The sequence below is a fragment of the Erpetoichthys calabaricus genome, chromosome 11, assembly GCF_900747795.2.
Source record: "Erpetoichthys calabaricus chromosome 11, fErpCal1.3, whole genome shotgun sequence".
NCBI classification, from domain to species: Eukaryota; Metazoa; Chordata; class Cladistia; order Polypteriformes; family Polypteridae; genus Erpetoichthys; species Erpetoichthys calabaricus.
Genome location: NC_041404.2, coordinates 145,541,152 through 145,554,532, shown reverse-complemented (window position 1 = coordinate 145,554,532; position 13,381 = coordinate 145,541,152). Strand labels below are relative to the sequence as shown.

General features: G+C 43.6%; 1 protein-coding gene across 1 annotated transcript in view; it reads right to left on the bottom strand.

Annotated features, from left to right (window-relative positions):
* The window catches only part of LOC114661106 (retinoic acid-induced protein 1), a 684,250-nt gene that overhangs the window by 508,077 nt on the left and 162,792 nt on the right, over window positions 1-13,381 (bottom strand). The window contains 2 exon segments of the mRNA XM_051933674.1: window positions 3,577-3,626; window positions 5,803-5,896. Coding sequence (XP_051789634.1) covers window positions 3,577-3,626; window positions 5,803-5,896 — 144 coding nt within the window.

Genomic DNA, 13,381 nt, shown 5'->3' with positions numbered 1-13,381 from the left:
AGCTGACCCTCTGCCCAAGGCGACTGGCAAAATAAAATCAAAACCAAGCAAAACACTGGTGCCAACCTGGCTCGGGACCCCTTCCTCCTCCTCCTCCTCTACCAAACTTGACACCCAGTTCACTTTTTGAACCCGATGGCATGCAGAGGCCATTTTGAGTTTTTAAGATTGAAACGGCCCATCAGACCTGGCAGTGGCGCTCCAGGAGAAGGAAGGCGATGGCTGGGGCATCGTGATAAACACGCATGAGCAGTCAGCCTGGCACTCCATTCTCCAGTGAATTCCTTCTGGGTTTGGGATTATGGTGAGGGGCTACTGTGGTTGTTAGGCATAAACCCTGGGCACACGTGGCTCTCACCGCACCCCCACTTGGTATCGATGTCACCAGGCATTGGCTTTTTATAGGATGGCTGCATTTGTGAGGATCATACCAATGCTGGATACTGGAAGTACCAAGAACTGGCTGCCAACATCGTCACCAGAAGAACAATTACGTACCAATAGTTATATGCCAAACAGGCAAGTTGTGATTGGCATGAAGTTTGGGGAAAATTACACTAATATTTGTTATACTGGTAATTTTGATGTTAAATTTTGAGTTTTTTTTTTTTTTTTTTTTTTACCGGTGTCACCCTTGGGCACCTGGGGATCACCACTCTACTATAGAGTGTGTAATACCACCCCAGAGCGAGAGGGGGCGCCGTCGCTAACCATGTCATCTGTTTACGTCTCTGAACTCCGCCCCCTCAGCGTCCCAGAAGCCCCGCCCATGTGGACTGGGATTCTATAAAACTGAGATTTTTATCCCAGATGAGGGCGTCTCACTGCGGGAAGAGAAGAGCCGCTCAGACGAGCCCCAATTTTAACTATGGCAGAGTCTAGCTGGCACAAGATGGCACATTCGGAGGCTGTTCTCTGTTGTGCCACTGAGTGCCTGTTTCTGTTCAGTTTTTTTTGGGACAATTGCATTAAATGGGGCGGCCTTATCAGCACCCTGACTTTCCTTTGGGACTCCAGTCATCACACAGGTTTTAATGGAATGCTGCACACAAAAATGATATATTTTTAAAGTGTTATGTACTCCATGACCAAAAAAAATAAATAAATAATTTCATGTTTTCATGCTGAAGGAGAGAAAAAAATGTCTCTCTATTATAAAAAAAAAATCTTGGAAGGAGACGAGATGTGATTTTCTCGGAGACACTTTAACGTCCCGCGAGACATGGCAGTGAGACAAAAGGACAGCTGGTGTACGGGCTTTTAAATAATCGACACGCAGCGCGACAAGCAGATCACACGGCACAAGAAGCAGCAGCAGCGGCAAACCAGACGATCGAGCAAAGAGGAGGTAAAAAATGTATTTGTTTCCCATTGTATCACCATTTAAGAGGGGGTGTGAGAGGAGCGACCGCATCTCCTTAGCATTCGTTCAGATCTATCTATCTATCTATCTATCTATCTATCTATCTATCTATCTATCTATCTATCTATCTATCTATCTATCTATCTATCTATTCAGCCCCCCTCTTCCCAAAGTGAGAGGCAGAGATGCGAAGTGGCTGGTGCATAGCGCCCCCCAGGTGGGTTCAGAGAAGCAAACAGGGGGCAAAGCCCCCCAAGTTTATAATATAAGGAAAAAGTGTTCAACAGCAAAGGATGTGAAAAACATCCAAAAAACAAAAATCTCATGTTCCTCATGTCGCATGATCCACATGTCAGCTGTCCAGTCGTATGCTCAAAATATAACGGTCAAAACACATTTTTATTTTGCTAAAATATTGATAGTTACTCCTGGAACGATCCATGATTGATTTAATTGGATGTGTTCTTGACTCCATCCCATCTTCGCCCAACAGACGCCGTTGCTTGGAGTGCGCTCTGGTCTGTGCTCTGGTCTGCGTTGTTTAGGTTAGGCCACCATGCCAGTTCATCACAAGCTGAACCTTCCAGATACCGCAATCAATTAACACCTCAGACAGGCGCCCTCCGCCAAACTTAATTAACACCTCAGGTTTGGTCTCTGCCAAACTAATCGTGTGACTTCCAAATCCAATTGAAGGGTGTTATTTTATGAAATGCTAAGGTCTGTTTGCCATGTGATTTAGTTGCAAAGCTCTGGGGCTAGAACCTTAATATCTGTCTTGATTGAAAGTTTATGACTTCATAGTTGCAGGTATTTAAAAAAAATGTGAGGTAGGGGCAACCTTACCAAACCAACCTCCTCTTACGGCAAAGTGATATGCACACAAAGTGACAAAAAACAACAAAAAAAACCAGCAGTGACATCTGCTGAGCGTCAAGCAAAATGCAGACACCAAATATGTGACGAGGATGACCCCAGTAGAAAGAAGCCAAAAAAAGAAAGCAGTGCCATCTGCTGAATGTCAAGTGTGGGCAACAGAATGCAAGAGTCTGAAAGAATGAGAAATGTAGTTTTGTATAACTATGGGGGATACAATCTTCATCTTGGTCTTGATAAAGCTTAATCACCCCAGGGCATATATGTTTGGAATTCATAACAAAGTAAGTGTTTTATTTTACCGATCATCAAATGCAACAAACAACTCCATAATAGGTAAAGTAAAAAAGAAGACAGGTGACATCTGCTGAGCATCCAGCAAATCGTAAAGGCTGATGACATAACGGAGAAGGCCATGATAGAAAGAGGCAAAACAAAAAAAAAAAAAAAAAAAGCAGTGTCATCTGCTGGACGTCAAGTGTGGTAACAGAATGCAAGAACAAGCAAGACAAAGAAAAGCATTGACGAAGGGTCCACATGCAACTACTGGGGCTACAACCTTAGTCTTGGTCTTGATCGAGAGCTTATGGCTTGATAAAGCAAATCCTGCAGGACATACATGTTCAGAATTCCTAATCAAGTAAGCATGTTGTCTACTGATCATCAACTCCATAATAGGAAAAGTAAAAAAAGAAGACAGGTGACATCTGCTGAGCGTCTAGCAGATTACAGAGGGGGCTGTCAAAGGCCGTGAAGTTGTATTTTTTCATGGTGAACACAAAGCACTCCCTTGACCAAATGGAAAAGTTCAACCTGCTGTATATGGACCACATTCATTTGAGGACCAGAGGTCCGCGTGCTTTCTAGTTTGTAATTATTTTGGAACGCTTTGCAGGGATCTGTTTTCACTTTGACATTCAGGAGTCTTTTGCTGTTGATCAATGTCAAAAACGCCATATTCAATCTGCTGGGATTCAATGCTCTATAAGAATAAAATGTGAGAACTTCCAAGATGGGGAAAACTTTTTAAAGGCGTCGTGACGTCTGTGGTTTTGTTGAATAAAGACTGTTATTTATGCCCTAATAATTTTAGAATTTGATGATTAGTATGGTAGATGGGGTTACTTATTTTTACTCATGCCAGGCTGTTAGAAGAAAGTGGTGCCACCTGGTGGTTGGACAGCACCAGAAAAAAACAATACAAAATGAAGAAATTTTGATCATTCAAGTGAATTGCATTTAATCCCCCACCCCTCCATTCATACGCAGCTCTATAAAATACAAAAGCACAGACATTAACAAAGTGTCACTTTCTTTCCAAAATGTAATCTTTGTACCTGATGTTTAGGACATTTCAAGGTAAAGTTGTCTTCCAGCATTAAGCAACCTGCAGGAGAGAAAGAAAGCGGAATTAATGGGAAGGCAAAAGGAAACATTTGAACTTTTTAAAGTTCTTCTGGGTGTCAGGCCCTTACCCAAATACACCGGGAGGGCACCATATTTGAAAAGCCCCTTTACCTGAAGCTTTGCATTCCAGATGCCCCTTACCCAAATACACCCGGAGGGCACCATATTTGAAAAGCCCCTTTACCTGAAGCTTCGCATTCCAGATGCCCCTTACCCAAATACACCCGGAGGGGACCATATTTGAAAAGCCCCTTTACCTGAAGCTTTGCATTCCAGATGCCCGCTTGTTCTCAGACACAGCTGAGTGAAAGACTGATGGAGAGTTGGCCAAAACACGGAGAACCTCCACATAACGCAGACGTGAGCACAGTGTGCCATTGGGTGCCAGTTTGCACTTTGGGTGATGCCCAGGAAAATTAGGAAAAGATAATGAGACAGGTGACCATACAGTCACATGAAAATGTAAGAAATGGTTGACTTTTTCGACATAATTCAACAGGCAAGCATTAGATCTTCATGCAAACAGTGTCTACAGATAAAAGGTGATCTGCGTGAATAAAAACACAAGGAAAGTTTGACGCTACAATCAAACAGACGTAATGGTCTACAGGTGCAAATGAAAGTCCACCCTTGGTCTCCAAAGCCAGTATTGGCCTCATTGGCATAAATGACTTCTTGCAGATGCTTTGTGTAACTCTCTGACATCGACTTGGTGAGATGTTTGACTGTCCCTCCAGGTAAAATCCCCTCAGTTGTGAGATATTTGTGGTTTTTCTTGCAATGGCTGCCCATTTCAAACCCCCAAACCAAAAACACCCCACACAACATTTCAATGAGTTCACATCGGGACGTTTGACAAGCCCAGTCCATAACCCTCCATTTTGTCTTTTTGAGCTATTGCTTGGTGGATTTGTTAGCGTGCCACGGATCATTATTGTATGGAGAGGTCCATTTCTGGTTCTTCTTTCAGGCAGATGGCCTCACGCTCTCCTCAAGTGTACTTCGATATGGTGCAGAATTGATGGTTGACTCGATGACTGCAAGCTGTCCAGACCCTCAGGCAGCAAAACGTCCCCAAAACCCGGAGCATTTCCACCTCCATGCTTCACAACAGCTGAAATGCTGTCTTCGACGCTGTCCACTGCTGCTGTGGTAAAGCAGCTCCACCTCAGACTCCTCTGTCCAAAGCACGTTGTTCCAGAAGGTTTGGTCTTCCCTAGATGTTCCATCACAGCTTGTTGTCTTATTCTGATCATCTTTTTGAACATAACTTTTTTTCTGGTCCACCTTGCAAGGAGATCACGTTTGTTCAATCTTTTTCTGATTGTAGACGCTTTGAAATGTTGGGGGGTCTTGGAGACGTCTTTTAGTATCAAATGGTCAGCTCTTTCGGCTGAATGTTCTGAGCCAGCCAGCTTTGAACAAATTTGAAACCCTCGTCACTTGTTGAATTTCCTTATAGTGGAATGATTGATTTCAAATAATTTGGTGATCTTCGTAGACTCCTATGGATCTGCAGCCATTTCTTTTGATCACCACACATGTCAATAGCAAAGAAACCATCAGACAGACCCTCGAGATCTGCAGTTTAAAGCCAGGTCCCCCTGCAGACACCCTAAGGAAGTTCAAGTCCCTGGCACCGCATCAGGAACACCTGATTCTAACTGGATGGATCTGAAGTCGTCATCAGGGTAGGGGCACACTTACCGTTTCCATGTGACAAACGTACCTTTGTGTTCATTTAAGGTTATGAGAATGAATACATCATGTCATCTGTTCCTGAAGACCACCTGTTTGCGTGAAGAGCTACCAAGGATTACTTGTGCTCTGTTTGTGTGTTGTATTCACACCCATTGTATGCCCAACCAACGTGGAAGGGGGGGTCTTTCTCTGAATTGCCTTTCCCAAGATTTCTTCCATTTTATTTTCCTCGTCATCTTAGGGAGTGAAGGCTGCTGGGGAGGGTGACGTCAAAAAACAGGGCCACTGAGGCATACCTTGTGTGATTTTGGCCAACAGAAGAAAGAAATTGTTGCTTGCCTGTTCAAATATGTTGGAAAAAGTTAACCTGGGGTGCACTTACTTTTTCACAAGACGGTAAGTAAGGAAATGAGATCCTCGGCGTGTACAAAAGCCGGATTCGACAAAGTCCTTACCCGAATCTTTGGCACAAACGTAGTGAAATTTCTTGGTGCACGCTTTCCAGAAGCATTCAATGGACGCCCCGAGCTCCTGGCATGTCGCGCAGGCCTACAATGACAAACAAGAAGCTTTAAGCATCTCAAAGTGGAGAAGAAAAGCCAAATTATGCAAACCATTTCTTTCCTGTTCATGATGTCAACTCCAAAACTGGATAAAATACAGAGGAGGCCTCGTGGATTTGAGTGCATTTCATGGGGGTTTATAAAAAGTTCAGGCTACCTGGGCACTGACTGTTGGGCAGCGAAATCAGACAAACTGTTGGCAATGCCTGGCAGAGATGAGACCGTCTGTTTTGAGGTGACAGCTTGGCTTTCTGTTAAGAAGATTTTAGATTCCCAGAAAATTTACTTCATTTTTGTTTAGAGCTCTTCAGCAAGTGCTTTACAGGTTAAATACAAATTATACACTGTAATGTATGGCAGACAGAGACTGGCATACCTGCCACAATAGACTTTCACCCAATACCTGGCCAGGAGGCCCAAGTGGCAAATATATATAGAAAGTGGCCAAGAGGTTCCCTGCTTACACACAGGGCTATCTGAACACATGGGCACACAGGGCATTTGCCCAGAGGCCCCATGCTAATCTATGTATGTGGTCACTTGCTGAGTGGTTGTGTAGGTAGGGGCCACAGTGCACTGTTTTGCCCAGGGGCCTATAATGCTGTTAAGATTGCCCTGCCAACACAAGGATCTGGGCATAGGATGCCATCTGAAGAGTTGGGTACACTAGCATCCCGGCAGGATGAGATAGAGAGGAACATTACCCGGCCAGGAACTAGCTTGAAGGAAGGACAGGGGGAGCCGCATTGTCCAAGTTACATTCTCCCCCAAATTGCTAGGTGGAGTCAAGCACACCAGCCAGTGGACACCCGCAGGGCATGCTGGGAGTTGTAGTGCCATAGAGCAGCCCTGTTGGGGGTACCACTAAGAGCTGTGCTCCTTGGTTTTTGGGACTTCTGCATGACACGGACTATGTCCTAGCCCCAGAAGCACTCCTGGGTCTTAGATAAAAGGAGTCACTCTGTCACATCCAGGCGAGTCGGAGTCCGGTGGAAGGAGGACAAAGCTCACCTGGAGGAGAGGAAAAAGAGAAACAAAGTGGAATTGTGTGTGCTGGAAGAAGGCTTGTTAAGGGATTATTGTTAATAAATGACTTATTTGAACCTGGGACTTGTGTTTGTGTGGTGCTGGTGTCTGAGGTTTGCGGTGCTGCAATGCCCCCTACTGTTCATAACATTTTAGAACTTATATAACGTACAGATGTAAAAATACAGATTTGATAAGCCCCATGCAATATTTCATCAAACTCAGTGGTTCTCAACCTGTGGGGCGGGCCCCCCTAGGGGGGCGCGAAGTAACAAAAAGGGAGGCGCAAAGATGTCAAAAAAGAAAACAAGAATCGAAAATATGAAAAATACATCTATTGAAACCAAAACAAATTAACTTAAAGTACATTCTGATACTAGAAAAATAAATATAGAGGTAGATAAATGTCGATAAAAGCTAAGTAGGTATAATAAAATATGCATCTATGATACATCATTAATTAAAAAAGAGCAAACTGGTATTAGTGGGCTCCTTTCAAAAAAATGTTAGGGGGGCGCGATTAAAACTGTTATGAAAACTCGGGTCGCAAATACTTAAAGGCTGAGAAACGCTGATCAAACTGTTAGGGGAGTGCTGCAGCCATCTCGGCAACCCCATCTCGGCTCCTACTAACTGTGTCATCTTTCATGTTGCTAATCATTAAAATGCACTTCTATTATTTTTTTTTTGTTATAAAGACATTTGCCAAAAATGACACAAGTGTCAAAAAGTAACAGCTGGCATTTTAAATCTCCAACGCCTGGCCTTGGCTTCTATGTTCTGAAGCGACTCTCCCCTCACGGCTGTCTTGCCAGATCACTGGCTGCAAATGGAAAGCATTCTGAAATGATGGCAGTTCACGAGGAGGAGGAGGATTGCTACCACAGATGTGTTTCAGTGGAATACTCTACCAGAAAATCCTGAACGGCAGGCCCATATTGCTTTGCCACCCCATCTACAGTGGATTCAGACCACATTTGGTCCCCTTCACTTTCTGCACACTTCACTGTGAAGCACATTTCATTTGAAAAGAATACATTTTCCATTGTTGCCCTTCAGTTTACACTCCATAACCCATAATAACAAAGTCAGAACATGTTTTCAGAACGGTTTGCAGATTTATTAAGGATTAAAAAGTGAAATCTCTCATTCATTGAAATATTCAGAGCCTTTACTGTGGCACTCCGATTTGTGCTCTTTGAGATGTGCTGAGAACTTGACTGGTGTCCACCTATGGCAAACTGAATTGATTGGAAATCGTTTAGAAAGGCAAACGTGGACCAGTGTATAGAAGGTTCACAAGTCACACTGCATGTTAGGACAAAAAAAACAAGCCATGGGGTCCAATGAACTCTCTGTAGAACTCCACAATTCAATTTCCGGGAATTTCCCAGGATCAGAGCAACCTGAAAAATTATGAAATGGAAGAAGTTTGTAAACCACCAGGACTTGTCCTAGAGATGGCTGTCTGGCCAGGGAAGAAGGGCCCTAATCCGGAAGGTGATCAAGAACCTAATGGTCACTTGAACACAGCTTCAGAAGTCCTCTGCTGAGATGGGAGAACCTGTGAGAAGGACGGCCATCTCAGCAGCACTCCATCAATCAGACACATGTGACGGCCTACTTGGAGTTTGCCATATTGTATTTCAGTGACTTCCGAGAGCAGTGAGGATAAGCATTCTCTGGTGAGAACGAGACAAAAGTTGAACTCTTTGGGCAAAACTTCAAGCACTGTGTCTGACAAAAACCAAGCAGTGCTCATCACCGGCCTAATACCACTGCCATAGTGAAGCGTGGTGATGGCAGCTTCGTGTTAGGAAGTGCTTCTCAATGGCAGTGCCAGGGAGACTGGTCAGAATGGAGGGAAAGCTGAATGCAGCCGAATAGAAGTCCTTGAAGAAAACCTGCACCAGAGCGCACCCCACCTCACAGCATTTTAGCATGACAATGACCCATACGGTCAAGATAACGTTGGGGTGGCTTTGGGACAAGTCTATGAGGGGGCAAGTCTCTGAGTGTCCTTGAGTGGCCCAGCCAAAGACCAGACTTGTACCCCATATAACACATGTGGAGAGAGCTCAAGATGGCAGCTTACAGAGCCTTCCCATCCAAACTAACAAAGCTTCAGAGGATCTGCCAGGATGAATGGGGTCAGCTGGCCAAATCCGGGCGTGCCAAGTTTACCTGGGAAGAATCAGCTGGAATAGCTGCCAAAGGGGTCTCAACAAAAGTACTAAATTAAGAATACTGCATACTTCTATTAAAGAGAGATTTTGTTTATTGATAAATTTGCAATCCTTTTAGTTTTTATTTTATCATTATGGATTATTATAGATTTATGGGAAAAAAATGGCAAATGTCAGTCAGTCATTGTCTAACACACTTAAGTCCTGAACAGGGATGTGGGGCTCAGCTGGAGTCTATCCCAGCTAGCATTGGGCACAAGGCAGGAACAAACCCAGGACAGGGCACCAGTGTATCACAGGGCAAATACTCTCACACTCACGCACACACACACACACACACACACACGCACACACACACACACACAGGGATGAAAACCCTGGTCTCCTTAATGAGAGGCAGCAGCACTACTGTTGAATTCTGCTCTGTCCTTGTAATATTTCTATTGCACTGAGGATCACTTTTGTTCTCTTCTGTGTTTACCCCCTTGTTCTTGACCCACACTGCATGCCCAACTTACCTGGAAAGGGCTCTCACTTTGAACTGCCTTTCCCAAGGTTTCTTCCATTTTTTTCCCTACAAGGAGTTTTTCGCCATTCAAACTGTGGGCACTGCTTGTTAAACGCTTCTATATTTATTTATTTATTGTGAATTTCCCCTTGGGATTAATAAAGTATCTATCTATCTTCTTAGAGAGTCAAGGCTGGGGGGCTATCAAGGGGCAGGGCCTGTTAAAACCCAGTGCAGCACTTCTTGTGTGATTTTGGGCCATACAAACATACAAAAATAAACTGTATTGTATTGCATTGTATCTTATGAAATAAGAGTAAATGGGTAATAGCCTAAAGTGTTTTGTGAAGCATTTCTGGTGGTGTTTTTGTGCTCCTTCATCTGTTGTCTAGTCTACAAATACTGCCATATAACAAATATTTATTGTCCAGTTGACCTCAAATTATACATTTATAAATTATAAATTTTTGTTTGCTTCTGAGAACTTCAAAGCATCTCTTTATTAAGTTTTTTACACTGATTTCATATATGAAATCAGAATTAAGCTAGCACATCAGGTTTTTGAAATACACATCACTGAATTTCAACACTTTTGAATATCAATATGTGGTGGATTGTCGGCATTTTACTCCGGCCCTCACCCCCAGGCCGCCAGGAGGAGCTCTCCGGACAGCATAAATGTGCCCCGAGTTCCAGCAGGGCCTCATGGACTTTGTAGTTTCTACACACAGCCCTGCTGGATACCTTGGGGGCCACCAGGCGTCGCTGTAGGAAGGCTCGTGGGCTCTTATGTGCCCTATAACCCGGGAGTACGTCATGGTCACTTGACAGGAAGAAACGACGTGCTCCCGGGCTGAAGAAAAGGACTGTTTACCCTGACCCGGAAGGAATAAGGAACTGTGGACTGTTGGACAGGAACACCTCCGGGTCAGGGTGTATAAAAGGACTCTGGGAAGCCCAGTACATTGAGCTGAGCTGGGAGGTAGGAGGGCTAAGTGTCTGGGTGAGGAGGAGAGAATTGTATTGGTGATTTATTGTTTATGAATAGTGTGGAGTGGAGGGTGCTTGGTGCACTGTGTTATAACAAAATAAATAGTTGTTATACTTTTACTTCGTGTTTGGAGTGGTACCTGAGGGTCCAAGAGGTGGACAAAAGCCTTATCTGCTACAAATATAATATATCAACACAATATCTGGAGTTTGGACTCTGTCCCACCAAAATTGTTTTGATGTGTTTATTCTGAAAACAAACCAGAAGATGATACCAGAGACACATTAAAGTATATTTATGTCAATTTACCTCAATATAAATTTGAGATCAGCGTGCATGTTGGAGGCACTCACTTTTGCACTTGTACTGCACATTCGTCTCTCTTTGCAAGAACCAACAGTAGTCACCCATCATGCTCGGAGTGAATTTTTCCCTGATATCAGTTTTCCATCACCTTTATATCTTGATGAACTCTTTCCCCGTGCTCATCTCTGACAACGCTTAGACTTGGTGTCTAAGTCGAGATGAGAATGTAAAAAATGCGTCTTCAGTGACATTCTGGCTCCCGTAAGCTTATATACTTTCAGCATATTCTCCACAAGCTCAGCATAATTCTCTGCTCTGTGACTGTCAAGAAAATTCTGGACAACCTGTACGAACGAGGGTGCTGATTCAGTGGGTTTCAGTTTCCGTTTGAACTCCTCGTCAAGCATCAGTTCATGGATTTCAGGGCCAACAAAAACACCTTCCTTAATTTTGGCTTCACTTTTCTCGAGACCAAACTTATTTCTTAAATGCTGAAATGCATCGCCTTTACTGTCCAATCACCTTAGTTATCCAAGACCTGGAACATCATAACTAAAAAATGGGACGTGCTAGACGAAAACGGTTTTCAGATTTGAAGTCAGCAAGTGAAATTTGTTAAAGTAGAGATGAAAGAATCCCAGCAGCAAAATGCTTGTTGACCAGTGTTATTAATGGTAGGCACTTCTTGTGTGATTTTGGGCTATATAAAAATAAATCGTATTGTACCACTGCACCACCATGCTGAATGGCACATGTATCCATCTGAAATAAAATGTAAAGCGTGCAGAAAGAGAAGGCGTCTGAATATTTTGTGACTCTACTATACGTACGTGAAGCAGGTTTTGAACCCTCAAATGCCTCAATACACATAAGGAAAAGATGCTTTTTGATAATTCTATTTATAGTACAGGGCGGAGTGGTGGCTCTGAGGCTAGGGGTCTGCGCTGGCAGTTGGATGGTTGCCGGTTCGAATCCCGTAAACACCAGAAGTGACTCCACTCCATGGGGCCCTTGAGCAAGGCCCTTAACCTGCTCTGTTGTGGGGATGACGTTAATCTGCATTCAGTCCCGCAAGCAGGTCCTCCAACTTGGAAGGGAACATTTGGGGGTTGGTGGCAGGACTGGCACTCCAGCCACTGTTAAAAAAAGCCTCGCACTGTTCCAGTGTGGTGCTGCAGTGTCACCTGCTGCACTTCGGGTCACAATCCAGGTGGCTTGTCATGTGGTGGGTCCGGCAACACGCTGTATCAGTGCATGCTGCCAACATCTCAGTTTAGTAAGATATAAAAAGCTTTTTATAAAGTTAAAAATAAATACATGTGGTGTCTTGGAAAACTATTTAGAAATTGAACTTGTACAGAAAATGAGAAATCCATACCATAGTGAACTGGAACGATGTTTGTAAAATTCCCTGCTGATATTTCTATTCTAAGATATACAGTATTTTGATGTCCTCCGCTGGGTTTAACCTGCACTGGTAATTGCCAATGTATTCTGACATTTTTCAGGTAAAGAAGAGAGACATTTCAAGGTGAGGTAGATCTACCCACTAATCCTGACGATAAGTTGCATGTTGAGTGTCACATGCAAACAAGAATCTAATACTCTATGGGGGACCATGAGGACTCTGTGATGAGCAGGTGACTGGAGTGTTGCTTGCACTTTAAACCCAAGTGAGTGTTTGGGGTTGCAGGGCTTCCTGGTGCCACCAGAGGGAGTGCCAGGATTAGCTCTGATCCAAGATGCTGCTCCCTGAGTACACTCTAAAATTTTTACAGCCACAGCCGATGTCACATGACTTGACTTTTAGTCATGGGGTACGTCAGACCACAGATGCTGATCTCGTCGCCACACCAGGTACATTTGAATTGACTGAAAGTCGCTGAAAACGTCAAAGTTACCGACTCGGCCTTTCCATCTTGGTGCTCCTTACCCTTGATGTTGGTGTAAAGTTGCAACAGTTACGTGCAGCTTACTGCAATAACCTGCCTTATTATGTTTTCCTTCCTCTTCATTTGATACTACTTTAATTATTAATTATTTTATGGTAGAGCCATAGCATTAATATCTGAAAAGTACAAAGCATCCTTATGATTTCCAAGAATTATGAAACGCCTCCATGAGTCCCATTTAGAAAGGGCCATAAAACTGTGATGTCGTTAATTCTCAGCCATAAACTCTCACTCCGTGCTGGAAGCATGTGTAAGGCGCTTCATAAATACTTCTCATGTTCTACTCTGTGGTAGGACAAAGCCTTATCCTAGGTGGACTTTTAGTACAATTCCTAGGAGGAATTCTGCGACGCTTGATAGATAAGGGCCCAGGAATGCAAAATTCTCAACAGCATTGATAATGTGGATTCATCTCAATTCTGTCATTGAAACACTGAGTCAGGTACTCAAGGACACCCAGATGAAATTAAGAGGAAGTGTATTGAAGACTGAAGGTGGGAAG